The 27,605-nt window shown below is 48.4% G+C and overlaps 5 protein-coding genes across 5 annotated transcripts; 4 read left to right on the top strand and 1 right to left on the bottom strand.

Moving 5' to 3' along the window:
* Window positions 1–2,420: 2,420 nt before the first annotated feature.
* DAD1 (defender against cell death 1) lies at window positions 2,421–4,649 on the bottom strand. The gene is made up of 3 exons (XM_077315192.1): window positions 4,298–4,649; window positions 3,421–3,558; window positions 2,421–2,562 (listed from the first exon to the last, which is right to left on the bottom strand). Exons 1-2 carry the CDS (start codon window positions 4,632–4,634, stop codon window positions 3,428–3,430), a joined length of 468 nt encoding a protein of 155 aa, XP_077171307.1. The 5' UTR covers window positions 4,635–4,649; the 3' UTR covers window positions 2,421–2,562; window positions 3,421–3,427.
* A 1,209-nt stretch (window positions 4,650–5,858) lies between these two features.
* ABHD4 (abhydrolase domain containing 4, N-acyl phospholipase B) lies at window positions 5,859–15,179 on the top strand. The gene is made up of 7 exons (XM_077315178.1): window positions 5,859–6,141; window positions 9,046–9,134; window positions 9,737–10,112; window positions 10,676–10,830; window positions 11,602–11,713; window positions 12,711–12,897; window positions 13,291–15,179. Exons 1-7 carry the CDS (start codon window positions 6,119–6,121, stop codon window positions 13,378–13,380), a joined length of 1,032 nt encoding a protein of 343 aa, XP_077171293.1. The 5' UTR covers window positions 5,859–6,118; the 3' UTR covers window positions 13,381–15,179.
* Window positions 15,180–16,830: 1,651 nt separating this feature from the next.
* On the top strand, window positions 16,831–18,640 carry LOC143826554 (olfactory receptor 6C74-like). Its single transcript, XM_077315392.1, has 2 exons — window positions 16,831–16,840; window positions 17,691–18,640. Exon 2 carries the CDS (start codon window positions 17,699–17,701, stop codon window positions 18,638–18,640), a length of 942 nt encoding a protein of 313 aa, XP_077171507.1. The 5' UTR covers window positions 16,831–16,840; window positions 17,691–17,698.
* Window positions 18,641–22,081: 3,441 nt separating this feature from the next.
* Window positions 22,082–23,023, top strand: LOC143826553 (olfactory receptor 6C74-like). The gene has a single exon (XM_077315391.1). It carries the CDS (start codon window positions 22,082–22,084, stop codon window positions 23,021–23,023), a length of 942 nt encoding a protein of 313 aa, XP_077171506.1.
* Window positions 23,024–24,030: 1,007 nt separating this feature from the next.
* Window positions 24,031–26,554, top strand: LOC143826405 (uncharacterized). Its single transcript, XM_077315191.1, has 2 exons — window positions 24,031–24,227; window positions 26,191–26,554. Exons 1-2 carry the CDS (start codon window positions 24,117–24,119, stop codon window positions 26,470–26,472), a joined length of 393 nt encoding a protein of 130 aa, XP_077171306.1. The 5' UTR covers window positions 24,031–24,116; the 3' UTR covers window positions 26,473–26,554.
* Window positions 26,555–27,605: the final 1,051 nt, after the last annotated feature.

Below are 27,605 nucleotides of genomic sequence, written 5' to 3'. Positions count from 1 at the left end.
GTGGTTTATGCAACCCTAATCCAGATTGCCTGGAATAGCAATCCTTTCCTTGAGTACTTGGCACCCCACCCAATTTATGTCATCTGCAAAAGTAATCGAGATACCCTCTATTTCCTCATCCAAATCATTCATGAAAATGTTAAACAAAGCTGGCCCCAGCACAGATGGCTGCGATACACTACTGTGAGGTTCACATTATCCTGACCCTTCCATGAAAACAGTGGTTTAACCGGGAATGCAAGACCAGGTATACCAAGTCACTCTGCTGAGCTCATGAACCAAGGCTCTGAAGTTTAGCCATTATGGGTCAAAGGCCAACGCCATATCTAAAGATCCACACTACCCTGAAGGAGAGATTATTTTAAGCATTCAGAATGGTGCTTTCACCCTCCCCCCCACCCACAAAGCAGCTGTTTACATTAATTCTCAAAAGCATCTCCCCACCCCCAAAAAACACACATACACACACCAGGGCATGAATGCTGGAAAAAACAAGCAAGTCAGGAAACAAAAAGCGTGTCTCTCCCCCCCCCCCGCCCCCAAATGGGTCAAAGCCAACCACCACGTTTCCGTGACGTCACAGCCGAGTGGCGTATCTGGGTCGGCCTTTGAAGCCCGTGCCACAGAAACCACTTCCTCTAGAGAACAGGTGTCGATTTCAGCAAGGTGGAGAGGCAAAGAGAGACGGCACGTGGCCGAGCTCACGTGGAAGGAGGGACAGGGAGGGCGTTAAACCACAAGGTGGAGGGGAAAATGGCATCTCCCGCTGAGGTGGGAGACCACAAAGCTGCAAACAAAACTCCAGGTGCACCGGTGGAAAAAGAGAACAACACAAACCACCACAAATGCACAAGGTAAACACAGCTAAGTTTATCACCCCCAAAAGCGGCAAGAACTATGAATATCTTTGCGGCTCCCTTTAGTTGTGGGCGGGCTGAGAAGGGGGGCAAAGAGATCTCTTGGGCTTTGGTTGTACCACCTACTCACTCATTTTCCATGTCCAAAATACACTGACTCTGATCAGGCACCAATGACAGGTTATCTGCGTGAAGCTCACTGTGAATTGCACAGCCAAGCGCACTAAAAGGCATTTCCAAAGTCTTTGATTTCCTGAAAGTCTGACCACCAAAGTTCCAGCTTGGCCTAAGAAAACCCCGTCTCCCATGCCTGGCAACGAAACCCAGTTCAAACATTTTGTGGGTCCTACGGTTGTCTTTGCAAGAATGGGTGCAGTGTTCATAGAGAGCTCCCACCTCATCTTCCTTCTTCCCCCTTACACTTGAGGGGTGTCCATCTCATTATTGGCTGTGCCACGAGTGGCAGGATCTGCCAGGCAGTCAGCATTCTGCTATGATAAATGTGGTACAGTCATTTATCAATATCCCTTGTCGTTCTGTGTATTGTCAGATGCCAGTTGAGAGGTCTGGGAAAGGTAATTGACTTTAAATGCTTGCCAATTTTCTCTTGGCAGGATGGAGCTGTGAGAGAGGGGAGCTTGGACAATTTCATGTGCACCTGGGGGCAAGGCTAGTTCATGCGCTTTCCCTGGGAACAGAGGGAAGCCTACCTGTTCTCACTTGGGGGTGAGGTTTCTGGGGTTATACTGATTAATGCCTATCCAACTAGTTTCAGCAAGAACAATCATGAGCTTCGTCTGATATCTGTATCTACAACATCCATCCAGCTCTTTTACAGATCGACATGCCCCCCCTCTGAAATGATAGCCAAGATCGGCCCAGGTAATACCCAGGTACCAACACCAGATGGCAGCAAAATAAAAGCAAAGACAAAAAAACACTGCCAAGAAAAAGAAGAAACAAGGCTACCAAAAACAGTCCACCAGGGAAGCTGAGGGACTAACTACATCCCAATGATCCCTTCCATAGCCTGAGGATTTTGTGGTGTTTGCCTGCTCTGATTCAGAAGAATTAACAATCACACAGAGCTGGAGGAGACCACCAAGGGCCATCCTGTCCAGTCTCCCAACTTCTCAGGGACTTTAAAAACTCTCCTTTTAGTTGCTCAGCCAGTTTCCTCTTAAAAACTTCAAGTGAAGGCAATTCCACCACCTACTTTCACGGACGTCCCAGAGATAATCTCTAGCCTCAAAGTATAACACTCAAGGATACTCACTGAGGTGTTTTTTGGGGTTAGGGTTAGTGGGACCTGGGTTCAAGTCTCCCTCTGCCCTTAAATTCCCTGGGTGACCGGAGATACTCAGTTTCTCTCTCCCAGCTTTATTTACCACACAGGGTTTTCGAAGGGAGTGAAGGAAAAACTTGTGTGCTTTGCAATATGGAAGAAATATGGGATATTTTGCTAGATATTTTGTCTTCTGCCCACAATTGGGGGCCTCAACAAACCCATCCTTTTATCAGGTTCTCCTTTCCACCTATCGCCGAGACACGAGATACAAAAGATATAACAAAGGAGGTTTATTGGCTGTCATAGAAACGGAAGGCAGAGCAGGACTACTTTTCCTTTTCCCCGTGAACAAATCAGTCTGTGATTCACTGCATGCCTGTTCATCAGGGGCTTCAGTGAGTGAGACACGTCCAAGACCTAAGAAGGAAAATGGAGAGAAAGAAAGTGAGGACTATAGCCCTATGGGGGTTTCTGGATCCTTCTCTTCCTGTTCCCAAGATAAGGGCCTTAGAAATGAATAGAAATATAACATGGACATTTACCAATACTTTCATCACACACAGAGGGGTCATCAAAGTATGCTGACTCATAGCACTCAAATCTCCCTCAAAATTTCAGTCCTTTCTCTGCTCTGCCTCAATTACATTTGCCAGGCCTTAGCTGCCAGACAAACTTTCTGCTGGAATAAGCAAGATGGACAGTGTGCATGTTGCATATAAAGCATGTCCTGCAGGGGGCACAGGAGAAGTATATTCAGCATAGATTAGGAACTTCCTGATAGCTTTAGAGCACACTTCCTCTCTGCTTGCCTCCAGGACAGCAGTTGGACAGACAACAAAAGAGTTAGTTAGGTCTCTCTCTCCCTTTTCCACACAAATCTGTTTCACCTCTAAACAAAACTCTTTAATTTTTTAAAACAGCCTTGTGCTCTATTTTCTTCTCATGTCTAAACTCTGCTGGCACTTTCTGTCCAACTGTTTGTCCCACTGAGTTTCAAAGGGCCCAGCACCATGGCAAGGGAGGGTCTCATTTTTCTCCAGTTCCAGATGGCAAGAAATGCCTTCTTGTATCAGCTCTAGAGCCACTCCAACCAATAGATTCTCTTGGAACTTCTCTGGCCCTTGCTGAAATCAGTACAAGGCATGAGATCCTCCTGTCTGTTTCCAGACTGAAGAGGACAGAGAATCAGAGCATAACTAAGCAAGTGTATCTGTAGATTCCTGCTCAGAGGCCATTTCCTTCCCAATGCTGAAAATCACTCCTGGGAATACGCACCGATTGGTCAGCCCACAAAGTTGATGACAACAAGGTGGAGGATGGTGCTGGCAAAGAGAAAATCAGCAAAGGCTCGTTCTGGGGAGATGCCCTGAAACTCCCCTTTGTTCTGCGGGTTGATCTGGATCCTCAAACAAACTGAAAAGAGGAGGGGGAAGATAATTGTGAGGCATATTTATTATTATTTTTATTTATTTCATTATACTTATAAACCTCCCTCCTTTGCAGCTCAGGGCGGACTTACGATGAAAATGGAGAAAAATGGAGGTACAATACAATTTGTGGCACAACACACAAGCAGTCATGACCTCATAGCATATATATTCAAGTGGGAGGCCGTGTTGGTCTGAAGCAGCCCAGCACAAATGGAGACCAATAGCAACTTCAAGACCAACAAAGATTTATTCAAGGTGTGAGTTTTCGTGTGCATTAATAAACCTTTGACGGCCTGAAAGGTCCTATTGGACTCCAGTTTTATTATAGCAAAAATATATATTGATGATATGTAACGTGTAGCTTTTTAAAATTAACAGGCATTTTAACTTTACAGATTCTGCATCTGCCTGTTGCCTGCTTGCTGCAAAGATAATAAGGAACAGCAAGAACGACCAAATAGCTTCGTTCACCAAACATGCTGCATTAGAGGGTAGAAGGGAAGGGGCACTCTGCACGTGCTCAGAGGCCGCCTCCCCCACCCACACCACGGAACGGAGACGCCCGGCCCCGCCCCTTCCGTTGCCATGGAGGCGCTTTCCCCCTTACCCCCCCGAACACGCGACCGTTCTACGGTTGTCACAGCAACGCCGCGCGCCATCTCCCCCCCCCAACCTGGACCGTTGCCCCTCCCCGTCGCCATGGCTACGGCCGCGCGGCTCACCGCCCAGGATGAAGCTGCCGACGGCCGAGATGAAGCCCGAGAGGAAGGAGTTGAAGGGGAAGGTGCCGACGCCGAGGCAGTAGCCGAACTGCAGCGCGCCCGTCAGCATGACGTAGAGCAGGTAGGCGTCCAGCACCTTCAGCCGGCTCGGCGTCCCGCTGCTGTACTCGGCCAGGAAGCGCCGCACCACCGAGCCCACCGACCCGGCCCCGGAGCCCGCCGACCCCGCAGCCGCCCCAGACATCACGACGCTCTCGGCCGGTCCTCTCTCCTGCAAGCCCAGCTGGACGGAAGGGAAAAACGAAGCACTTCCGGGGTCGTTGCGCGGGGAGCGCATGCGTGGTGAACGCGTCGCTCCCCAGGACGCATGCGTAGTTCGTCTATCTCGTCCGAGGGAGCCGTTTCTCGTATGGGCCTGCCTTTGCGCATGTGCTCCGGACGGGATGCGCATGCGTAGTTCTGGGTTTGGATGTCGCCCGGCGCCATGGCTGTGTTGGGCTGCCTTTTGCGCATGTGTTGTACAGTCATCCTTAGAGGGCTGTGTCTTTGGGGCAGAGAGAGGGGAGGAAAGCAAAAGATGGTGGGCTTGAAAATGAAGTGCGCGGGGGTGTGCACCTTTAGGGTGCTTTAAAAGTGCTTGGTGGTGGTGTACACGTGTGCAGCCCGCTCCCCACGGTATCACTGCACGCCAGGAGTAGGATATGACATTATGCGCATGCGGGTCATCCCCTTTCCCCTGCCCTTGCACTTGAATAAGGCTGGACTAAGGCTAATCAGAATAAATGATAAGTACGCAAGCGCAGGGAAACGGATCTCCTCCTCACCTTCAGGTAATGAGTCAGGACTCTTAATGCAAACAATGCATTCAAAAGGGCATCTTTGCAAGAACCCACAAGATTGCACGCGTGCGAATATTTGCAAATTCCCGTGTCCGTAATCCGTGCTGACCTTATGGTGATATTCCAAGCATGGATAACACAACCCACTGCAGCTGTCCATACCTTGCCATTTCAAGACGATCCCATTGCTAGTGGCAGGCCGTGGCCCGGAGAAGGCGCTTTGCCTGTGCTCAGAAACTGCCCTGTCTGAATAACCTCTGCTAAAAGGCACGAATTTTCACCAGGAAAAATCTCTCCTGGGTCCCGATCCTTACAACCCCCCCCCCCCCCAGCAATCCGGTCCTCCACAACCCTTCAGTCCAGAAAGTCCTATTTGCGGCTCCTCCCTCCTCCCCAGATGGGTTGTCGCGTTGGTCTAAAGCAGCAGAACAAAGTTTCAATTTGCTTAATTTAAGGTAGAAGCTTTTCTGGGTAGGCAGTTTGCATCTGACTAAGTGGGCTGTGCACCCGAAAGCTCTGATTTTATTGTACTATCTGGAATCAAACTCGGGTGTGTGTGTGTGTGTGTGTGTGTCTTCAAGGGGCTTCTTCATTCTGCTCCCTCCCCCAGATTGCCCCCTCATTGCAAAAACCCGCCTCCCGCCAGACTCCTCCCCTCTTTATGATGCTGCAACCCCCCCCCCTCCTGTAGGGGGAGGGCAGGGAGCCTCCCCCTCCCTCCCCTCTTTTCTCATCCACCCGGCGAGCAGAGGGAGCCTCGGGGGGGAAAGCTCTCTCTTTTGGGCTCGCCCTCTCTGCCTTTCCCCCCCATTCCCGCCCCCCTTACATAACCCGGCAGGCGGGTTACACAAGCAGCCTTTCCCCAAGCCATTCATAAAATGTAAACCACGCCCCCTCGCTGTCACTTGACCCCGCCCCCAAGCTCCAAGTCCGGCACGCCTCCCTTAGCCAGCTGTTGTGATGTATCCCTTCCTGGAGAGGAATGGAGGAAGACCTTGAGCAGTCGTGAGTCTGGTTTTCCTGGGGGAGGGAAGAGAGCCTTTTCTGGATCTGCCATCTCCTCTGAAAAGAGAGTTAATGGAGAAAAGGCCCGGGGGGGGGGGAAGTGGGGAGAGAAAGTTGTTGTTTTGCATGGAGTTGCATGATCCTGCTTCTACAGGTGGACCAAGCTGCCCAGAGGTTTCCTCCTGGCTTTTGGACACCCTCTTAGGGGTGGCCAAATCGGGCTAGATTCCCAAAGGTGGCCCTGCAGATGAATGTGGACTACAATTACCATGAGCCCCCGCCAGTGCTATAATTGTAGACCCTGGACATCCGGAGGGCCGCTGTTTGGCCACTCCTGGACTTGAGGATTGTATGCTGCTGCTGCTGCTGCTGGCCTCAGCTTCTTTTGGGGGCTGGGACTGAGAGAGGTTTGCAAGGCGTGTGTGAGTCTGATGCTTTGTTGTGGTTGTGGCTGAGGAAGGAAAGACAGCCACCCCCCCCCATTGCTCTTGTGAGTCGAACTGTTTTTCTGTTCTGTGCAGAACAGGGCAACACACTTCAAAAAGAAACAGAAGGGGGAAGGAAAGGCGAGAGGGAAGGGATCGAAAGAGATGTCAAACAATCTCGAGGGCCAATGCTGTTTTATTCAAGGTAGAAGCTTTCATGTGCAGGCACATGTCGTCAGAGAACAGTGAAACAGAACTTCCTCAGCCTTGACATAGAGGCAGAGGGTGGGCAGTAATAAAGTAACATGCTGCGTAATTAAGATATTTATAAGGACCAAACATAACCGAAACAAAAATAACAAGCTGAGTTCTTAAGGTCACCATTTGTATGTGTTAAATTCCGGGGGAAATGTAGCGAAGGAAATAAGATTAAGGGGCAGCTGTATTCGTGCTGGTGGAATCCCGAGAGTTATTCTTACAAAACAAAACAGGAAATAGCCACAGGCTGCAAAGAAAAGTATGCTGGGTGCATTGAGCCAGGCGCTGATCGGCTGTGACCCTATTTCACCCTGCTTTTGGTGCTAGGGCTGGAATATGTGTCATGGCGCATCTGAGCATGGGCAGAGTACCCCACTTGGCCACTGATTAAAGTACCCCCTTCATAACAGCACTGGAGGAGTTTCATTTGTAAGCAAGAGGGGCTCCTTCAGAATTTTTTTGGGGGGGAGGGGAAGCTCTTTTGGAAAGAGAAGAGTACTCTGTCCATACAGGGATGAACTCAGTTCAGTAGATCTCTGGATTTCTCTAGGGACGAGGAAAACAAGACTGTCCTTGGGCGAGGGGAAGAGAAAAAGGAAGTTAGGCAACACTGAAAAAATGAAATTAACATACTCTTTGTAGGTTACTGCCAAGTGATGCAATGGACCTTGGGAGTTGGTATCAGGGGAGGTTTTGGGAGAAAGTGGAGGAATCCCGCTTGGAAACCCTGAATGGGGAGTGACTCAGCAGATCGAAGGGCAGGTAGAATGACTCAGCAGTCCACTTGGCCTTGTCACCAGGTTGCACGGAGAGCAGCTCTGTTTTCCTGCTTCGCAGGGAAGGGGTCAGCTGATGCAATTGTCTGAAATCCTGAGCGACTTCCTTGTTTCCGTTGCCCTGAGACAGTAGAAATGCTGTTTGCAATGCAGTCAGCGGATAGCAAAGGCGTAAGGGTGTGAATGAGTGGGGGGGACCTCTGGATTCTCAGCTCTGTTTCCAAACTGAATGCACAAAAGGACACGCTTGAAGCCAGAGAGAGAAAAAAGCTACCCTACCTCTTGAACGAAAGCTTAAGGGCATGTTGTTATCTATTTAATTTAGTTTATACATCACCCTCTCTTGTAATTCAGGGCAGTGTACGACAATCATTCCACAAACATAAATATATTATTAATAAAAACCATAAAACAATATTTACCAGGTGATGTTATTCACTTAGCGCTGAAGAATTCTTCGCAATGCAGAAAAACAGAATAAAGGGTTCAGATCCAAACCTGATAACCCTATAACCGTAGCTTGTTATTCTTGTAAGGCCTTTGAATCCGATAAACATCTTCATTATGCTTTGCACTAATTCGTTTCCCACCCTTTGCCTGTATTTGTGGAGTTGCAATTCCCATTTCATTGTGCCTGCGGAAATATTCTGTAAACTCGGAAGTTTACACCTTGAATAAAATGTTGGTCTTTAAGGAACCACTCCCAGCCCTCCCCCAAGTGATGACCTTTCTGGGACTTCAAGAGAGCTATCCTGTCCCCTCTCAGCCCCCTCTTCTCCTGGCTGAACAGTCCCAAATACACTGCTGTGTAAGACTGGCTGGCATCCCTGTCTGAGGATTGGAGGGCTGTGCAGGAGTGGTTTCCCCGAGAGGGCCCAACACGTCTCTAGCTGACGCGAGACTGAGATCTTAGGCTTTGTGATCCACAGTTCTTATCTGCTTTCAAGGCTCAAGGTCTCTAGATGTTGTTGGGTCGAGCTTTGAACCACCCCTGGCCCATTTGCAAAAAGTTGGCTTCCCTGTGAATGTAGGAGTCTGTAGGAGTCTGTACTCTGCCCATAGGAGTCTGTACTCTGTAGGGGTAGGAGTCTGTACTCTGTAGGAGTCTGTACTCTGCCCATAGGAGTCCAATCCTGAATGTTTTCCATCCTTGCTGACCGTAAAAGGGCGACCTTGCGATTATTGATCATTTGCCCCTACTGGAAGGGAGCCCTTGAGTAATCAAGGCCTCTTTTTCCCATTTGTCTGATTGCAATTGGACAACAGAGGCCTGATTTGCTCCTGGTCTGTTTTGCGCTTCCTCTGGATGTCACAGAATGGCTACAGCTTGCCATGAATTTCAGCTTTCTCTCCGGAGGACCTCTTCTTGATTGTCTCTCTTTTCCCTCTGTGGACCCGTTCACCCTGATCCATCCACCCGTACCCTCCTCTGTCCCCTCCTGCAGGTCCCACGGCTGGTTGGGGGGCTGGCTCCCTGCCTGGCGCCCCACCTCCATGTCCCACCTGAAGAATGTGGAAACGCGGATCTTGCAGTGTAAGTACTGCCCGGCCGAGATGGCAGTGGGAGACAGTGCCCCAGGAAAAACAGCAACTTCTTACTATAGAGTTCTGAGTGTCCTAGAGTGACCCAGAAGTGACAAATGGTAGCTCTAGGAGTTGCCAGGAACTTTATGGTAAGACGAGGATCTCCCCCCAACCTCAGGCTTGTGTAGTGGTGAAAAGGCGGCTGGCCTCTGCCCCAAGGAAGAGAGGGAAATTATGGTATATTATTAATTATTGAGTGGTTTCTTCCTTTTTTTATATAACAGAAAGCAACCTCCCAGGTTGGTAACTCCATTGGGAGGTTGACGTGGAGGCGGAAAGGGTGGTTCATGTTTGCACGGCTTATCTCAAAACAGCCCGGTCCATTTGGTTAGTGATGTTCTATCTTCACATGGGCCGCTAACAGAATTGAAAACACAATGTGATTTCTTGTGGTTCATTTTCTTCGTCCTGATTCACCCTGCACCCCCGTCCCACAGGCACACCAAATGCTTTTAGGTCTCATGGGTATAAAGATACCTTTTCCCGGAGTGGCCAGAATTAAGCAGCCTGACGCCAGAAATGCTCACCTCACTTTCTCGTCAATCTTTGCAGGCCTCCAGAACCGATTTGTGGCTCGCTACATATCCCTCCCCAACCAGAACAAGATCTGGACCGTATCGTTGTCCCCGGAGCGGGGCAAGGGGCGCACTCCCCTGGTGATGGTGCACGGCTTTGGTGGGGGCGTGGGGCTCTGGATCCTCAACTTGGATCCCCTGAGCACCTGTCGCCCCCTCCACGCTTTTGACCTCCTTGGCTTCGGACGTAGCTCCCGACCCCCCTTCCCCCACGACGCCCAGGGGGCGGAAGAGGAGTTTGTGAGTTCCATCGAGGCCTGGCGCCGGGAGATGGGCATCCCCAGCATGATCCTGCTGGGCCACAGCCTTGGGGGATTCCTGGCGGCCTCCTACAGTTTGCAGTACCCAGAGAGGTGAGTGTTGTCTGTGGGTCCGTGGGCTAGGGTGGCCGGGCAGTCGCCTGGCATCTGGTGGGAGGGATGCGTGTGGGAGAGGGGAAGAGTGTGGTCAGAGGAAACACCAGGAGCTTTAAACAGGAAGTGACCAAGGGTGCACCAGAGAATAGATGTTGAGGGTATTTTCATAAGAAATTACATTGTGTAAAGTACAATAAAAAGTAAGGCAAGCAATCGTTGACAAAGTATTTTCCTTGGAAAATAAAGTATTTATTTGTTAAGATTGAAATTGCTTGTAGAATATACTTGCCTATCAGGGCAAGCGGAACCTTCCTCAGTTCAAAGCATGCAATTCAATAAAGAACCATAAGAACATCTAATGGTGAATCCTTGTGTGTAAGAAATGCTAGATTCTGTTTCAGTGCAAAAGTCAAACTGCAGTATGAGAGAGAGAAAAGATAGTTAAAAAGCTCACTGTTTCTCTTTGTGCGACAGCGTTCCTAGTTCCTAAAGGCCCAGACTGCGTTTTGACTTCTGTGTTGGGAGTCTCAACTTGTCCTTCCATTCCTCTCCTATCCCAGGGTGAAACATCTGATCCTTGTGGACCCCTGGGGCTTCCCAGTGCGGCCGACGGACCCGGGTCAGGTGCGCAGCGCCCCGGCTTGGATCAAGGCGGTGGCAACGGTGCTGGGACGGTCCAACCCTCTGGCCGTGCTACGAGCTGCTGGACCATGGGGTGAGTGAAGCTGGCCAGAAATGGGAATGGAGGGGGCGGGGAGGAGGGAGAGGGCTGGGGAGAAAGGAAGGCAGGAAGCGGACTTTGCAGTTGTCAAATCCTCATTTGCTGATGTTGGTCTTTGTACTTGCCTTAGCAGCAAAAGCAGTTTATTGAGGTCGCGATACTAAACTCATGGCGACTCTTGCTGAAACTAATTCGATAGGCAGTACACTGATCAATAAAACCCCTCAAACCCTGACAAAAGGCGGGCTTCGCCTGTTCCCAGGAAAAGCGCGCAAACTAGCCTTGTGCCCAAATGCACATGGCATCATTCGTGTGAGTCTGACGCGAGGCTGGCCTCACCGATAACGTCCAAGCTCCCCTCTCCCACAGTTCCATCCTCCCAAGAGAAAACTGCCAATTAGACTACTCAAATGACTACCCAGCAACACAAAGCAATAAAACCAATTAAGTTTCCCAGGCGCCACTCCTCACTGACAGGTGACAATAAATAGAATGACATAACATGAACATGACAGGAGGCTGGCAGCCAGGCAGATCCTGACAAGAGCTCACACGTACACTGCGAGAACCCCGAGGCAGAGGGAAGAACACTATTCCCCTCAAAAATGCGAACTTGGCAGCAAACGGCTCTTGGCAGTCCTAAATTGTCCGCTGCAACTTTAAGTGAACAGGCCTTGCAGGACTGTCTTTCTGTCCTCTTTTCTGGTTTCCCTCTCTTTGGGGCGATATAAAACCATCCTCGCTGCTCCTCTTCCTCCTCTCCAGGCCCCGGGCTGGTGCAGCGCTTCCGTCCCGACTTCAAGCAGAAGTTTGCCGATTTCTTCGATGATGATACCATCTCGGAATACATCTACCACTGCAATGCCCAGTCGCCCAGGTGAGAGCGCTCCCGGTCCCTGACCGCCTTTCTTTCTTGCTACGTGTCACTTCCCCACCAACTCGGAAGAAGGCCTTCAACACATGCGCTGCGCATCTCGCCTTGTTTCCAATGTCCACAGCGGTCTCCATCTTTCTGTACGCGATTCCATCGGAGAAACCTTCTTTGGGGGCTCGCAGAATCCCAGCGTTACTCCGTAGCACAGTCAGGGCAGTTCTTAGCTTCTCTGAGGAATGATTTGCTCACGGGACTAATCAGTGAGGTTTTGGGCCAGGGCAAAGCAGTGATGGCTCAGGAGGGGCAGACGTTTCTGGTTAATCGCGTGTAGTATTTTTAAAAAATGGAAATTTGAAGAAGGCAAATGGAACTTGTCTATTCCTGCAACTCCATTAATCTTCCAGATCATAGAATCAGTTTGCTGTAGTGGTTAAGAGAGGCGGCTTCTAATCTGGCGAGCCGAGTTTTATTTGCTGCTCGTCCACGTACAGCCAGCTGGGTGACCTGGGGCCAGTCACAGTCCTGGTAGAGCTGTTCTCACAGGTTGTCTGTTGTGGAGAGAGAGGAAAGGAAGGCAATTGTAAGTCACTTTGGGAGACCTTTAGGTAGTGGAAAGCAGGGTACAGAAAACCATCTCTCTTTCTAAATGTTATTAACTGTGACTCAGGGCTAGGCTGAAATCGCAAAAGCCTTTTTATCGATAACGGCAAGCCCTGGTTCTGCATCGCTGTAATACGGTGGTCACTCAGCATCCGGGGTCCAGATCAATATAGTAATCTACTAACATATAGCCGATACTATATACTGTATGTTGGAGGATGAAACCTGTCCAATCCGAAAAATCTGCATGCCAACAGAGTCTGAAGAAGTTTGAATGCACTTGCCGTGTCTTCTATCCGTGCAGCCATGCCTGGAGAAGTGAACATGAATGGCCGAGAAGGTCCCTTTTCCCCATCGCCGCTAACGACCCTCTCCTTTCTTTATGTCTCCTCACCCCCAGTGGCGAGGCAGGGTTCAAGGCTATGATGGAGGCCTTCGGGTGGGCCCGGCGGCCCATGCTGCAGCGCATCCACCTGGTGCAGCGTGACTTGCCCATCACCCTCATCTACGGTGCCAACTCCTGGATCGACACCAGCACTGGGGAGAAGGTCAAGCAACTGCGGCCGGGGAGCTACGTCAATGACATGGTGAGAGCTTTGGCAATCGGCGACGGAGAAAAGGGTGAAGTCTGTGTTTGGGGAACGCGTTTCCCCAAAGTGGACTTCAGTCCTCGTAATTCTCAGGGCTTCTGAATTCCCATGAGCTCTTGGAAGCTAAGCATGGCTAGTATTTGGATGGGAGACCTCCAAGGATTTGGGTTGTAATTCCTCCAGGGAACATTAGGGGTCATGACATGGAAGCAGGCAATGGTAAACCACCTCCGAACGTCCCATGCCCACATGTCAGACAACACCACACACGCCATAAAATAAATAATAATAAATGAACAAATAGCCCAAGTACCAAGATGCACCACTAGCCCAACAGCCTTTGGGGCAGGTTTTGACCCCCCCCCCACTCCCTGTTTGGTTTCTCCTCAGGCTATCCCCGGTGCCTCCCACCACGTCTACGCCGACCAGCCCCATGCCTTTAACACCGCTGTGGAAGAGATCTGCGACTCCGTAGACTGACAGCGCAGGAAGAGGAGGAAAGAAACTTGTCTGATGTCAGCTATCCGCCCGGTCGCTGAGGCGTGCCTGAGACCCTGCTCCCCTTCGTGCCCCCCAAGGAGCAGTGACTTCAGCTCCTCTTGAGCTGGTTGCAAGTCGGTCTTGTCCCGTTCCCCTTCCTTCACCTACCCAGGAAACTTCACTCTCCTTAAAGGTTGCAGGCCACCTGCTTTGGGTGAATCGAAATGCCAACTCTATTATGATCATTATTTTAATTCCTTGTGGGACCTGAGTTACTTAAGAGCTCCTCCTAAGATTAGTGCCTCCATCCTAGTCCAGATTCTTTCCTCTCCAACTGGGCCAGAATGCTGTCTGTGCTGCTGCCTTTACTCAACAGTAGTAACCCTGGATCAGGAGTGAATCTTAGTCCACGCAATGAGACGTAAGGATGATTTTTCATCCCCGTGAGATCGGTGGTTTAACTGGCCAAGCCGACTCAGAACCTGGAGGAGAAACCGTGGTTTGTCCTTCCGGTTGACACCATCTCCAGTTGCACCTTAATCAGTGAGGCAGATTGGATCGAAGGCAAATGGAATGCTGGGTCTTTTCTGCCCCTTTGAGAGAGTTCTATTACCTGTTCAGTGATTGGCTGAGGGAGCACAGTACGTAATGTCTGACCACCAATGGGACAATGTTGACTTTTCAGATTGTGGCTTGGGTGTGACAGAAGAGAGCCTAGCCTTCTAATCTAGTAGCACTTTAGAGACCAACAAAGATTTTTTTAAAGTATAAATTTTCTGGAGTCCAAACTCCCTTCAACTATTGACTGTTCGTATGATGGTGAAGACGACAGCTGTAATGTTGAGATGCAAGGAAACTATTAGGATGGGATGGGTTCTCAGGTCTTTCTGGCTGCCGGTGGGGGGTGAGGAGGAACGACGCAGTCTGCTGAAGTTGCCCAGAAGTGACGTCGGCAAGTTGGGGACACCAGGGGGTGACAGTCTGGCTTTTGTGCAAAACTATGGTAGAATTAACTTCTAACCATAGAGTTTTATTCCAAAACCAGAGCATCATGACTTCAGCGTGTCGCTATAGCTTCTGGGTGATATCAGACCATTTGGGACACATTAGTTTCTCTCGACTTTGGGGACACTTAGGAGGTGGTTTCATTACAGCCAAGCACAGCATTTTCTAGCACCACCTCTTGTTGGTGAAGGGGATAAAGTTCCCTGAGGTAGAATGTCCTTTCTCCTCTCCCCTGTCAACATCGCCATCTAGTGGTAGCCAAGCAAATTGCCAGGGCCTTAATCAGAGCAGATTTTGGGCTGGGCCTCAGAACTTCCATGGGCCTTCTAACCTCTACTGTCGTGCTCTCTCATCTATGAAATCCCCCCACCCTTCAAGAATGCACATAAGTCATACACCAATATGTGCTTATCCTCCATTTTATGCCATTGTGGCAGAAAACCCCAAGTATTTTCCTTCTTTCAACTATCCTGGACAGAAATGTTTGTATCTGTTGGGCTTCTGAATTACTCTTCCTGCCACATGAGGCCTTGGCTGAAGGGGGGAAGAGACATATTGAATGAAAACACAAACACACCTATATATATTTGTACGGTCTCATTGGGCCCCACGGCCTGTTTTGTACGCCTGTCCTTGCATCAGTTCCGTGGTGCCAATTTTGACATCCCCTCAACGTAAACGCGAGAGACTCTCCAGTGTGGTCTCATCCCTTACCCTTGTGGTGCTTTGTATAGAATTTAACAGGGTTTGTACTAATTTTTTCTATGTTGAATAAAGAATACATGATGACTGTTCGATAATAGCAGCAACAGGATTATTTCGGGGTTGTGTCTGGGTTGGTTTCTGCCGTTTCTGGTGTCTTTCCATAGCCCAGCCCCAAAGCCATGTCCTCTTCAAATAGTGAGATTTCCTTATAGAGGAAAAGTTCATCAGGTGCAACTAGTCATGAAGTCTAAAGGGAACCGAGATGGAGACCAAGGCGTATCAGGAAAGGTTGGGGGAGCTTGGTCTGTTTAGCCTGGAGAGGAGACAACTAAGAGGGGATCTCAAGTATTTAAAAGGGTGCCATATAGAGGATGGAGCAGAGTTGTTCTCTCTTGCCCCAGAGAGATGGACTGGAACCAATGGGATGAAATTAATTCAAAAGAAATTCCGTCTCAACATCCGGAAGTAGTTCCTGACAGTGAGAGCGGTTTCTCAGTGGAACAGGCTGATTCTATGAAGGCTCGAAGGGGTGGCAGGTGGCAGTGGATGAGCAATAGGACTGAGGGTGTCCTGCATGGTGCAGGGGGTTGGACTAGATGACCCAGGAGGTCCCTTCCAACTCTATCATTCTGTGATCAAAGGCAATACACCTCTGTAATCCAGTGTTAGGAGGCCCCATGGGGAAGGCCTTAGACTCTGTTTCCTGCTGTTGGCAGCTCACTTCCCCCCCCCCCAAGTGTCCCCAGCAAGACCTTTTGGGGCTATCAAAGCACCACACACAGTTCCCCCCAATCTGAACATGATTCAACATTCCTGAATTCCCCCCCCCCAATCTGAACATAATTCAACATTTCTGAGAACATTCTTTTATTTTGGTGGGGGCGGGGGCGGGGGGATTGCATCTTCTCATTCTTGGTCTTCTGCTGCCACCTCGTGGCTACGTTTTAGTACCACAACCCTCCATTTTGGGCTTCTCTCGAACCCCCGGGAACTATTTTAGGGCTATGGGTGGGACCTCTGAGAACAGATCAAGGACCACAGAGTTGAGAAGGGTCATAAACATGATTGCAGGGCTGTCAGCAATCAGGTGTTTTATCCAGCATTTCCCCCTTGCAGGTATATTGTTGAACGAACCAGATATTTGAGTCTGAAGGACGGTTCTGGTTGATTCATCTACATGCCACACAAACATCATATCTAGAACTGTAGAAAATGCTTTCTAAACAGAGTCAAATAGGCTTGCCAGCCTACAGGTGTGGCCTGGAGATCACCCAGAACTACAGTTGATCTTCAAGCGACAGAGATCCATTCCCTTGGATAGAGCAGCTACTTGAGAAGGTGGACTTTATCGTATTCTAACCAGGAGAGGCTCATTCCCTCCCCCCCCAAGCCCTCCTCTCCCAAAATTTCCAGGGTTTTCCTAACTCAGAGCTGGCAGTGGTAACCCAAATAGGATCTGGGGTTACTACAGGCATTCAGAGATTAGCTCCCTGGGATAAAATGGCTGCTTTGGAAGGCGGACCCTTAAGGCATCGCACCCCACAATGCACCCCACACCTACCCTGCCAGGTAGGTGAGGCAGAGAGGGTTTTGAAAGAACAGCTCTGTGAGAACAGCCCTATCAGGACTGTGACGAGACTAAGGCTGCATGTGGAGGAGTGGGGAATCAACCCCGGCTCTCCAGATTAGAAGCTGCTGCTCTTAACCACATTTAGAATCAACGGTGGAACATCGAACCTGCGTCAGATACCTCCTGGCAGATGTTGTGCTCCTCAGGGAGACACAGGTGAAGCCCTAACAAGCAACAAACAAACCCCTTGTGTGTTTGGCAAAGGCCATAAACTACGGGAGATTGCCGTGTGTGCCACTGCTGACTGGAAGCTGCAGGAGGAAAGAGAGGGAGTGATGAATGCCATTGATCTTCAGAGATTGCGTAAAAGAAGACATTGAAGGTTTGGCTCAAAGGCCGGGAAGACTTCGGAAAGTTCCGAGCTCAAGAAATGGTCTTATGGAATGAACCGTATGCATCATGAATGTTTTCTGGGCAGCTTCTTCTTGGTTGGCCACCTTTAGATTCTTCCGTAGGTGTAACCTGAAGGGTCCCATAGTTTTGCCATCATGTGAAGGAACAAGAACAGAATGCTGAGAGTGGAGGGCAAAGACCGTGTCCGCTTGGCAAATAGGATTGTAAGTGTTGAGTGTTTTTGGTTAGAAGCTGGCGCTTGGTTGGGGAAAAGGGGCTGATAACGCGTCCCTTAACAGTTACCCCATTCTATTTCCATGGATTTATACTGGACCTTCTATAGGTTTTGGTCATTTCTTCTTTCCTTCCCTGCCTCCCTCCCTCCCTGCCTCCCTCCCTTGTGGTATAATATCTACCACCCAAATCAATGCAGCCACCTTAAATTCTACCCAGTAGGCTTGCCAGCAGAAGGGCAGTTCCATACATTTTACCAGTAGTTTTATGCCCCCTCCTTCTACCATCCCAATGAACCCCATGACGTAAATAATGGTTGTGTTGATTGTACGGAAGATAAATAATACGAACAATACCGTTAAACAGACCTCTAACGTTACTGTTTCCTTCTTTTAGGGTGGTGCAAAAATTATGAACAGCACCATGGTGAGGGAATTCATACTCTTGGGGTTTACGGACAAGCGTAAGCTTGAAGTCTTCCTTTTACTGGTTCTTTTTGGGACGTATATTTTGACCATCACGGGGAACATGGTAGTAATTGTGATCACGCTGGTGGATCACCACCTCCACACCCCCATGTATTTCTTCCTCCGCCATTTTGCGGTTTTAGAGATTGGGTTCACCACTTCCGTTATCCCCAAAGCACTGGCCAACCTAGCCATGGGCCAGAAGAGTATCTCCATATCTGGTTGCTTGGCTCAAGGCTTTCTGTACTTTGCTTTCGGGACAACAGAGTTCTTTCTCTTGGCAGTGATGTCTGTCGACAGATACGTGGCCATCTGCAACCCTCTTCGCTACTCAACTCTAATGCACGGGCAACTCTGCTCACTGCTCATTCTTTGCTCTTGGCTGGGAGGTTTCCTCGTGGTCCTGGGTCCTTCTTTTGTGTTTTTTCAGATGCCGTTTTGTGGCCCCAACACCATCAACCATTTTTTCTGTGACAACGGACCCCTGATCCAATTGGCGTGCTTTGACACGAGGAAGCTTGAACTTGTGTGCTTCCTCTCATCCATAATCTGCCTCTTTGGGACCTTGGCGGTGACCGTTGTGTCCTACGTCAACATTGTCTCCAGCGTCTTGCGCATTCCATCATCCACGGGGCGGCAGAAGGCCTTCTCCACATGTGCCTCCCACCTCACTGTGGTGTCTATCACGTACGGCAGCTGCATTTTCATGTACATCAGACCCCAAGGTCACAACGAGGTCAACTTCAGCAAGTTGGTGGCAATCCTGAACATCATTGTGTCTCCTTTTCTGAATCCGTTCATATACTGCCTCAGGAACAAACAAGTTCAGGATGCGCTCAAAAGTTTATATAGAGATGGTGCTGGGTTTTGTAAAAGGTCCATTTAAGCCTTTTGTTGAGAGGCTACAAAGAACAACAAGTCTAAATACCTAGACCTCTTGAGAAAGTAGACAGTCTGCACATAGCCTTATAATTTGTGAGGTGACCAATAACTTGATGTCTCTTGAGAGCCAGCTTAGGGTCATGGTAAAGAGCAGTGGCCTCCAATATGGAGTGGGTGATCAAACTGTGGCTCTCCAGATGTTCACGGACTACAATTACCATGAGCCCTGCCAGCATTCTGTTGGGAACTCGTGGTGATTGTAGCCCATGGACATCTGGAGAGCAATAGTTTGGCCACCACTGTTCAATTACTGGCCAAAGTTGTTATCTTCTTTAGGGTCCCTGCAAGCTGGTGATGAGTGGTTGAGTGTGGTTAATAATGGTGGTTTCTAATCTAGAGAACAGCCAGCTGGGTGTTTCTGGGCTAGTCACAGTCCAACTCACCAGATTAAAAACCGCCTCTTCTAACCAAGCTGGCTATGACATCTTCCTTCAAAATGGGAACCCTTTGAGGGCATGTCAAGTCTCATGTTGCTTAAAAAAAATGTTTGGTAACCTTGTACTTAAAAGTCTCATGAATGCCATCTCTGTGATTAGAATTCATCAAACGGTGTAGATTACAGGTAACTCAGCTAATACAAAGGTGTCTGCTATGGTCATGGGGAGGAACGTGCTGCTAGGACAAACATCTAAGAGGATATTCCTTGGCATGATAGCTGTCCAACAGTATAACAGCACAAAGGAGGCCATTATCTGGGGGATAAAGAATGATAAAAACTAGCATATCAAACAGATTCCACAAGTTGTCATTCCATATGGTCCTAATTGTGTACAAACGTGTATAAAACATTTTGTGTAAGTTTACACACATGCACATAAAGAGAGAATGTATCAAAATGAATTTATATATTTGTATTTGTTGTATTTATATATTTGTATTTATATATTTGTATATTTGTATTTGTATCTAGACTGCCCCTTGCCTCAATCAGTTCACAAAATATATATCCCTTGCAATCCATTCTAAAATTAAAATCATATTAAAACCTTAAAAGCTCAGTGGTTGTTTTTTTGTCTATTGCTTGATCTGCTTCTTCCTATAGAATTTTAAGATGTACTGATTTAGAAAGATCGGTAATCTTATTAAAAGTCTGTTCAAAATGTAGTTTGGTTTGAAAAAGACTTTTGGGACCTGCTGGGTTCTGTTTGATACATTGAACTGATGTCACCTGAATCTTGTTTTGTGTCCCCCAGGATTTCTCAACTAGGGTTTCTTGATGGCCCTGGAAGGATTTCCTAAATGGGTGGGAGTCGATTAATTTTTTTTATATACCTTTTAAAAATGTATCAAATAATACGACCATGTGAGATCATGTCGACCTGCCTCCCTCTCCCCAAATGGCCAAATATGTTCACCAGTCGCCAGGTGTGGCCTGGATCTCCCATAACTAGAGCTGATCTCCATGCGACAGAGATCCGTTCCCTTGGATAGAGCAGCTCCTTGAGAAGTTGGACTCTATGGTATTCTAGCCAGGGGAGGCTCATTCCCCCCCCCAAAAAACCCTCCTTTCCCAAAATTTCCAGGTTTTCCTAGTTCAGAGCTGGCAATGGTAACCAAGAGAGCAGCCAGCCTCCCAAGTAGGGCCTGGGATTACAACAGACACCCAGATAACAGAGATTAGCTCCCTGGGAGAAACTGGTGGCTTTGTAGGATGGACTCTTAGGGCATCGCACCCCATCCCACCCTCCCCTGCCCAAACAACTCTACCTGGAGATGTCCTGGAATTAAAACTGATCCCAAGACTAGAAAGATCTGTTCCCTTGGGCAAAATGGCTGCTCTGGAAGGTAGGCTCTATGGCCTTACAGCCAGTTGACGTCCACTCCTCAAACCCTTAAAATGGTTGTGTTGGCCTTTACAAGACAGAAGGCAAGTCCTGTGTTTTGGGAGGCACCCTCTTCATTCTTGATCACCAGCAGCCATCTGGTGGCCATTTCCGGGCACCACAAAACCTTCAGCCTTGACTTCTCTTGAATCCGTAGGTTCAAGTAGGTGAGGCTGAGAGAGCTTTGAGAGAACTGCATTGTGAGAACAGCAATATCAGGACTGTGATGAGACCAAGATCACCCAACTGGCTGCATGTGGAGGAGTGGGGAATCAACCCCGGCTCTCCAGATTAGAAGCTGCTGCTCTTAACCACATTTAGAATCAACGGTGGAACATCGAACCTGCGTCAGATACCTCCTGGCAGATGTTGTGCTCCTCAGGGAAACACAGGCGAAGCTTTAACAAGCAACAATCAACCCCCTTGTGTGTTTGGCAAAGGCCATAAACTACGAAATTTTGCTGTGTGTCCCTATGCTGACTGGAAGCTGCAGGAGGAAAGAGAGGGAGTGATGAATGCCATTGATCTTCAGAGATCGCGTAAAAGAAGACATTGAAGGCTTGGGTCAAAGGCCGGGAAGACTCTGGAAAGCTCCGAGTTGCAGAAATGGTCTTATAGAGTGAACCGTATGTATCACAAACATTGTCTGGGAGCTTCTTCCTGGTGGGTCACCTTCAGACTCTTCCGTAGGTGTAACCTGGGTTCTGCTCGCATGAATTAATAAGATCAGAATGCTGGGGGAGAAAAAGATCGTCCATGTGCTCTTGGCAAATAGGATTGTAAGTGTTGAGTGTTTTTGATTAGAAGCTGGTGTTTGGTTGGGGGAAAGGAAAGGGGTTGAGAATGCATCCCTCAACAGTTACCCCATTCTACTTCAATGGATATATACAGGCTTAGGCTGCTGCTAATGTTTTGTGTTTGTTCTCTAGGAAATGATTTTGTATACGAAGAAGAGTTAGCTGAATTAAATGGACCTTCAGTAGATTTTGAAGGTCAGTTCTTCCTTCCTCCCTTCTTCTTTGTCTCCCTGCCTCCCTCCCTCCCTTTGTCCCTTGCTTCCTTCCTGCCTCCCTGCTTGCATGCCTCCCTCCTTTCCTGCCTTCCTGCCTTCTGTCCATCCATCTGTCAATCTGTCTGTCTTTCCATCTGTCGTGCCTGCCTCCCTTCCTGCCTCCCTCCCTTTCTTCCTTGTGGTATAATATCTATCAGCCAAATCAATGCAGCCACCTTAAATTCTACCCAGTGGGCTTGCCAGCAGATGGGCAGTTCCATACTTTTTACCAGCATGAAGTGACTGCGCTGCATTTTTTAAAGTTCTGCTGTGAGATAGTGCCCAACAAGCTCTTTTTTCTGTGCTGGACAGCATGAATTTTGAGTCATGGACGACCAAAACTGTTCCCTTCCCAGAGTCCAGTTTGGTGTCCCTTCCTTCTACCATCTCAATGAACCCCATTGCGTGAATAATGGTTGTATTCATGGTATGGAAGATAAATAATACGAACAATATCTTTAAATAGACCTCTAACGTTACTGTTTCTTTCTTTTAGGGTGGTGCAAAAATTATGAACAGCACCATGGTGAGGGAATTCATACTCTTGGGGTTTACAGACAAGCGTAAACTTGAAGTCTTCCTTTTACTGGTTCTTTTTGGGACGTATATTTTGACCATCACAGGGAACATGGTAGTAATTGTGATCACACTGGTGGATCACCACCTCCACACCCCCATGTATTTCTTCCTCCGCCATTTTGCGGTTTTAGAGATTGGGTTCACCACTTCCGTTATCCCCAAAGCACTGGCCAACCTAGCCATGGGCCAGAAGAGTATCTCAATATCTGGTTGCTTAGCCCAAGGCTTTCTGTACTTTGCTTTCGGGACAACTGAGTTCTTTCTCTTGGCAGTGATGTCTGTCGACAGATACGTGGCCATCTGCAACCCTCTTCGCTACTCAACTCTAATGCACAGTCAAGTCTGCTCGCTGCTGGTGCTTTGTTCTTGGCTGGGAGGTTTTCTACTGATCCTGGGTCCATCTGTCCTGTTATTTCAGATGCCCTTTTGTGGCTCCAACACCATCAACCATTTTTTCTGTGACAATGAACCCGTGATCCGATTGGCGTGCTTTGACACAAGGCTGCTCGAACTTATGGGCTTCCTCATAGCCATAATCTCCGTCCTTGGGACCTTGACGGTGACTGTTGTGTCCTACGTCAACATTGTCTCCAGCGTCTTGCGCATTCCATCATCCACGGGGCGGCAGAAGGCCTTCTCCACATGTGCCTCCCACCTCACTGTGGTGTCTATCACGTACGGCAGCTGCATTTTCATGTACATCAGACCTCAAGGTCATAACGAGGTCACCTTCAGCAAGTTGGTAGCGATCCTGAATGTTGTCGTGTCTCCTTTTCTGAATCCGTTCATATACTGCCTCAGGAACAAACAAGTTCAGGATGCGCTCAAAAGTCTGTGTAGAGATGGTGCTGGGTTTTGTAAAAGGTCCATTTAAGCCTTCTGTTGAGAGGCTACAGAGAACAATAAATCCAACTGAAGAATAATATCTAGACCTCTTGAGAAAGTAGATGGTCTGCTTATAGTCTTTTCATTTGTGAGGTGACAGATAAGTTGATGTCTCTTGAGAACCAGCTTAGGGTCGTGGTTAAGAGCAGTGGCCTCAATTATGGATAACTGGGTTTGCTTCCTCTCTCCATCTCCACACGCAGCCAGAAGGTGTGGCTTTGGACTAGTTACTGTCCTATTTAGAGCTGTTCTCACAGAGCATGTGAGAAAACAGAATTTAAGAGCGGAGTAAGCAGTGATCTATAAATTACGGGATAGACTACTGGCCAAATTATAGACCAGGGCTGATCAAACTGTGGCTCTCCAGATGTGCACGGACTGCAATCACCATGAGCCCTGCCAATATTCTGTTGGGAACTCATGGTGATTGTAGTCCATGGACATCTGGAGAGCCACTTTGCAGTGGCACTGGAAACCTCATCAGCATGAAGGTTAGTCACATTCCCCGCAACTAAAAATAATGGGATGCTCAACAGAAACCTTTTGTCCAGTGTATTTTTATCCCACCGTTCCTCTACACAGCTCCGGGTTACATTTGAGGTCTTCCACCTAAATTTTCTTCTCATGATAACCCTGTAAAGTGGCTTAAGTTGAGATTGTATGGCTTGCCCCAGATCTGCTCATCTTAGATTGGAGATCTGGGCAATTTCTGCACATCAGTAAAAATAGTGTTACGCCAGCTGAAATGGCAAAGCGCTAAATTTGATCGTGCTTCCCAGCCCCTCCTCAGCTTTTCTGCTGTCTTGCCTTTTAGCACATCTCACCCTCCACATGTGCTGATGGAAATGGTGAAAGAGAACATGGTGCCTTATAAGTGTTGCACTTCCGCCTGTCAATCAATCAAGGCGGTCAGAATTTTGACCCCCCCTCAGCAGCTCTGTGATGCTGTTGGAGCTTTGTGATGCTGTTGGAGCTTTGTGAGGTCGAGGATGTGTCAGGTGTCCTGGCTGGCCTCAGATTCCAGCTGCTTCATTCCTCAGGGTTGGGCCTCAGGGAAGCCTCAGCCCCGATTGTGGGGCGTGATGGGGAGTGGGCCTTCCCGAGGAAGGCCCAGCCGCCTGAGTCACTCCAGAGCAAGAAAGCCAGTGAAAAGGCTGTGGCCATTTAATTGCTGCCGGGCGAGAATCTGCGTGGTGAGTCTGGCAGACGGTGGAGAGGACATCTTCCCTGGGTTTCAGGAAGGAGGGCATTTCAAGGGATGGCCATTTCAGGGAGGCTGGAGTATCTAAAGTTTCTGCCCCAAAGAAGCTTGTTTGGGACTCAGATCTAGATGTTCTACTGCAGACCAATATGGCAACCCTCTGAAAAGGTTTCATATTATGGCTCACGTGGTCTTCATAAGACACATCACCTGAGTAAGGGAGCTCATCACAACAGGACTCTGGCAGGCCCAACAGGAACAGGAGTCCTTTTGGAATAGAAGTCATAATTCTATGATTCACACAATGAAATCAAACTGGACTCAGTCGTATTTAGAGTTGACTACTCCGGGTTGGTAGAGCCAGCATGATGCAGAGGTTAACAGGGATGGACTCTAATTTGGAGAGCCAGGTTTGATTTCCCACTCCTCTTCCACGGGAAACCTGCTGGATTTGGCCTAATCAGTTCTAAAGCTCTCTCAGCCCCACCGACTTCACAGGTTGTTTGTTGTGGGGAGAGGAAAGGAAGGAAAGAGGAAGCCCCTATTCGGGTGGAGGATATAAAAACAGGTTATAATACTAGAGAGTCCCCCCTCCAAAGCAGAGATCCATTCCCCTGGAGAAAATGGCTGCTTTGGAAGGTGGATTTTATGGCTTTATATCCCTGCTGAGGTACTTCTCCTCCCCAAAACCCAACCTCCCCAAAACTGCACCCCCAAATCGTCAGGAATTTTCTAACCAAGAGCTGGCAATGCTACATTTTGGGTAAGTCACAGATGTGGACTGAGGCCTCACCGTCAGGGTTTAAGTCAGAAAGAACTCTGCAAACTGCAAAACGCAAATCCTTAAGAGGGCTTTCTATGCACCAGGCAAAACAATGTGCAACGTTACTTGTATATTACGGACTGTGGTCTATATACGATGGTGCACCGTTCCCTGTAAGTTGGATGCTGCTATGTAGGTTTGTGTCAATTGCCACGCTGGCCATTTCCTTGGCTTCGGTTCTGTTTTTCAGATTTCGGGTTGGCTCTGCAACCCGCATCCTATTTCATTGTTTGCTGATTGTATTGACTCCCTCTGTGCAGTGCCTCTTGAGTCCCGAGGAGATATGTGGACTGCTAAGAATGGAAATGAAATACTGAAAAATAAAGAAATAAATAGTAGGATCCCACAATGTCATTTTTCATCACTGAATATGTCTTGTTAATGTGTATGCTTGGCTTCAGTTCTGGTGTCTTTTCGATTCCTGGTTCTACAACCCTAACCCTATGGCACTGTTTACTGAATATCCCATCCTGTTACATGTATGGACACCCTCTGCATCGTCTGCTTTGATTCCTTATGAGAAAGGCAGACCACAAATAGCCTAGAAGTAGCTAGAAGAAGGAGTTTGCTTTTATACCCCGCTTTGCACTACCTGAAGGAGTTTCAAGGAGTGGCTTGAAAGCACCTTTCTCCTTCTCCTCACAACACCCAGTGAGATATGTGGGGCTGAGAAAGCTCTGATAGAACTTCTCTGCGAGAACAGATCTGACGGGACTGTGACTAGCCCAAGGTCACCCAGATGGGTGTGGAGTGGAGGAGGAGGATTAGAGCATGTGGAGGAGCGGAGAAGCAAACCTGGCTCTCCAGATTAGAGAGACCGCTCTTAACCACCACACCAAGCTGGCTCTCATGCAACTAGCTCTTCCTGGTCTTCAGGGAGCCGCTGGACTCCAAATTGTTCTTCTGCTTCTTACATGGCTAGCCACCCTAAAGAAGATAGAGAGACAGAGGCTATAGATGGATAAATCCATATCTCTGATGAGCTTTCTTGCTTCCATGAACTCCGCCATCTTGAGGCACGAATCCCAGATCTTCAGGGTTCTCCAGGCCAGAGTTGGCAACCTGACAGGCATGCCCAGAGCCAGAGGATTAAAATGCCCAGTGTTAACGTGCCCTTTTGTCTTTGCGGCAGACCCCAGTGATGACAATTCTCCCGAACGACGAGAAGAAGTGGAAGCGGAATTTCCGCTTTCGGTACCTCCTCCTCTCCCACGCCTCGCTCCAAATGCTGGAGGCCTATCTCTTGACCCTGAGCTACCGGGATTTCCAGAACTCCTACGAATGGGAGAAGTTCCAGGTTTGGCTCCAGGAAGTGCTGTACAGGGCCCAGTGGGTGACCGAGGGCCCGGTGGAAACGGCCAGCAGCGAGCCTGTGTGCGCTTGTCTCCAACGGAAACGACCAAGGAAGGACTGAGGGATCTCAGAGGGCTGGGGAATGTGAGAAGGAATGTGATAAAATTGTGTATTTTGCTGGACAATAAAGATCTGAATGCTTAGCCATTGTTCCAGATGCTGCTTTTTGTTGGTGTTTTGTTTGGGTTCCCAACCAGGGCTCTGTGAGAGCACCCCAGGGCCTTCCTGGCCTTTCCCTGTATACTGTCTTAATGGGCTCAGTCACAAGCTATTCCTGGCATGGCCATGAAAGCAGGGAACTGACTATTTCTATGGACCTGGGGGTGGTGTTTTCACATGGTTATCACACATGGGAAAGGGGGCAGAGCCTGGACACCTGTCCCTGTCACAAATTGCCTCCTTTCTCTCCCCCCTCTGTACTCCGGAGTGGCAGGCAAACATGGCCAGCTGACATCACTTCCAGCTAGGTTACAGGACTCCTCAAAGCCTGAATATTTCAGGGCTCCTCCAGGGCCAGAAGGTTGAAAAAGGCTCTTTTATAATAATAGGAATCATAATTTCAGTTATTTTTTTATAGCTCACCCTTACCAGTTGGCTCAGAGTGGGTAAAAACAGGCTTGTACAGGCCATAAAGGTTATATTAATAACAGTTGACAACACTTTGACTTTCCAAATTAAATTATATTACTAACTTCTTAGACCATCTCTATTTGGGTCTTGTGAAAAAGAGGGGAACTTCAGTTCTGCTGGACAGTTATTTTGAGAATGGTGTATTTTGAGGAGAAAGGTCATCGCAGGAAGGTATATGTCGACAGAAATATTATTTGTTATTCACCTATATACTTTGGCTTTGTCCTCATTGGGTACTGGCCCCCAACACCACCTATTCATGGTGGAGAGGGGATTTGAACCCAGGTCTCAAAGATCCTAGTCCAACGCTGTATCCACTACACTACATTGGCTCTCATGGTGTGGTATGTATCTGCTCATTAGTACCATTCCTCAACTGAAAAGCCCCAAATGGAGGCTGGAAATCCTATGACATAGTTTCTCATTCAGCCTTGAACAGAATTCCTCTATCCCATCATGGTGGACTATTTCCTTTCTGAAAAAGAAGACATGGTCAACAATCCGTTCATGATGTCACTGTTCACTGCGGGGGCAAAATGAGAAAATGAATCCTGGCCAAATATT

This window comes from Paroedura picta, chromosome 16, assembly GCF_049243985.1.
Source record: "Paroedura picta isolate Pp20150507F chromosome 16, Ppicta_v3.0, whole genome shotgun sequence".
In the NCBI taxonomy this organism is placed as follows: Eukaryota; Metazoa; Chordata; class Lepidosauria; order Squamata; family Gekkonidae; genus Paroedura; species Paroedura picta.
Note: the sequence above shows the minus strand (reverse complement) of the source record. Positions and strands in the feature narration are given on the sequence as shown.

What these genes read in the sequence shown, in the direction of transcription:
- LOC143826553 (XM_077315391.1), top strand. Translation starts at nt 22,082, where the DNA reads ATGAACAGCACCATGGTGAGGGAATTCATACTCTTGGGGTTTACAGAC.
- DAD1 (XM_077315192.1), bottom strand. Translation starts at nt 4,634, where the DNA reads ATGCGCTCCCCGCGCAACGACCCCGGAAGTGCTTCGTTTTTCCCTTCC. An exon ending in CGGCAGCTTCATCCTGGGCG is followed by an intron (nt 3,559 to 4,297) that starts GTGAGCCGCGCG and finishes TCCTCTTTTCAG; the next exon opens with TTTGTTTGAGGATCCAGATC.
- ABHD4 (XM_077315178.1), top strand. Translation starts at nt 6,119, where the DNA reads ATGGAGGAAGACCTTGAGCAGTC. An exon ending in GAGGAAGACCTTGAGCAGTC is followed by an intron (nt 6,142 to 9,045) that starts GTGAGTCTGGTT and finishes CCCCTCCTGCAG; the next exon opens with GTCCCACGGCTGGTTGGGGG. An exon ending in AGTTTGCAGTACCCAGAGAG is followed by an intron (nt 10,113 to 10,675) that starts GTGAGTGTTGTC and finishes CTCCTATCCCAG; the next exon opens with GGTGAAACATCTGATCCTTG.
- LOC143826405 (XM_077315191.1), top strand. Translation starts at nt 24,117, where the DNA reads ATGGGGAGTGGGCCTTCCCGAGGAAGGCCCAGCCGCCTGAGTCACTCC. An exon ending in GCCGGGCGAGAATCTGCGTG is followed by an intron (nt 24,228 to 26,190) that starts GTGAGTCTGGCA and finishes TCTTTGCGGCAG; the next exon opens with ACCCCAGTGATGACAATTCT.
- LOC143826554 (XM_077315392.1), top strand. Translation starts at nt 17,699, where the DNA reads ATGAACAGCACCATGGTGAGGGAATTCATACTCTTGGGGTTTACGGAC.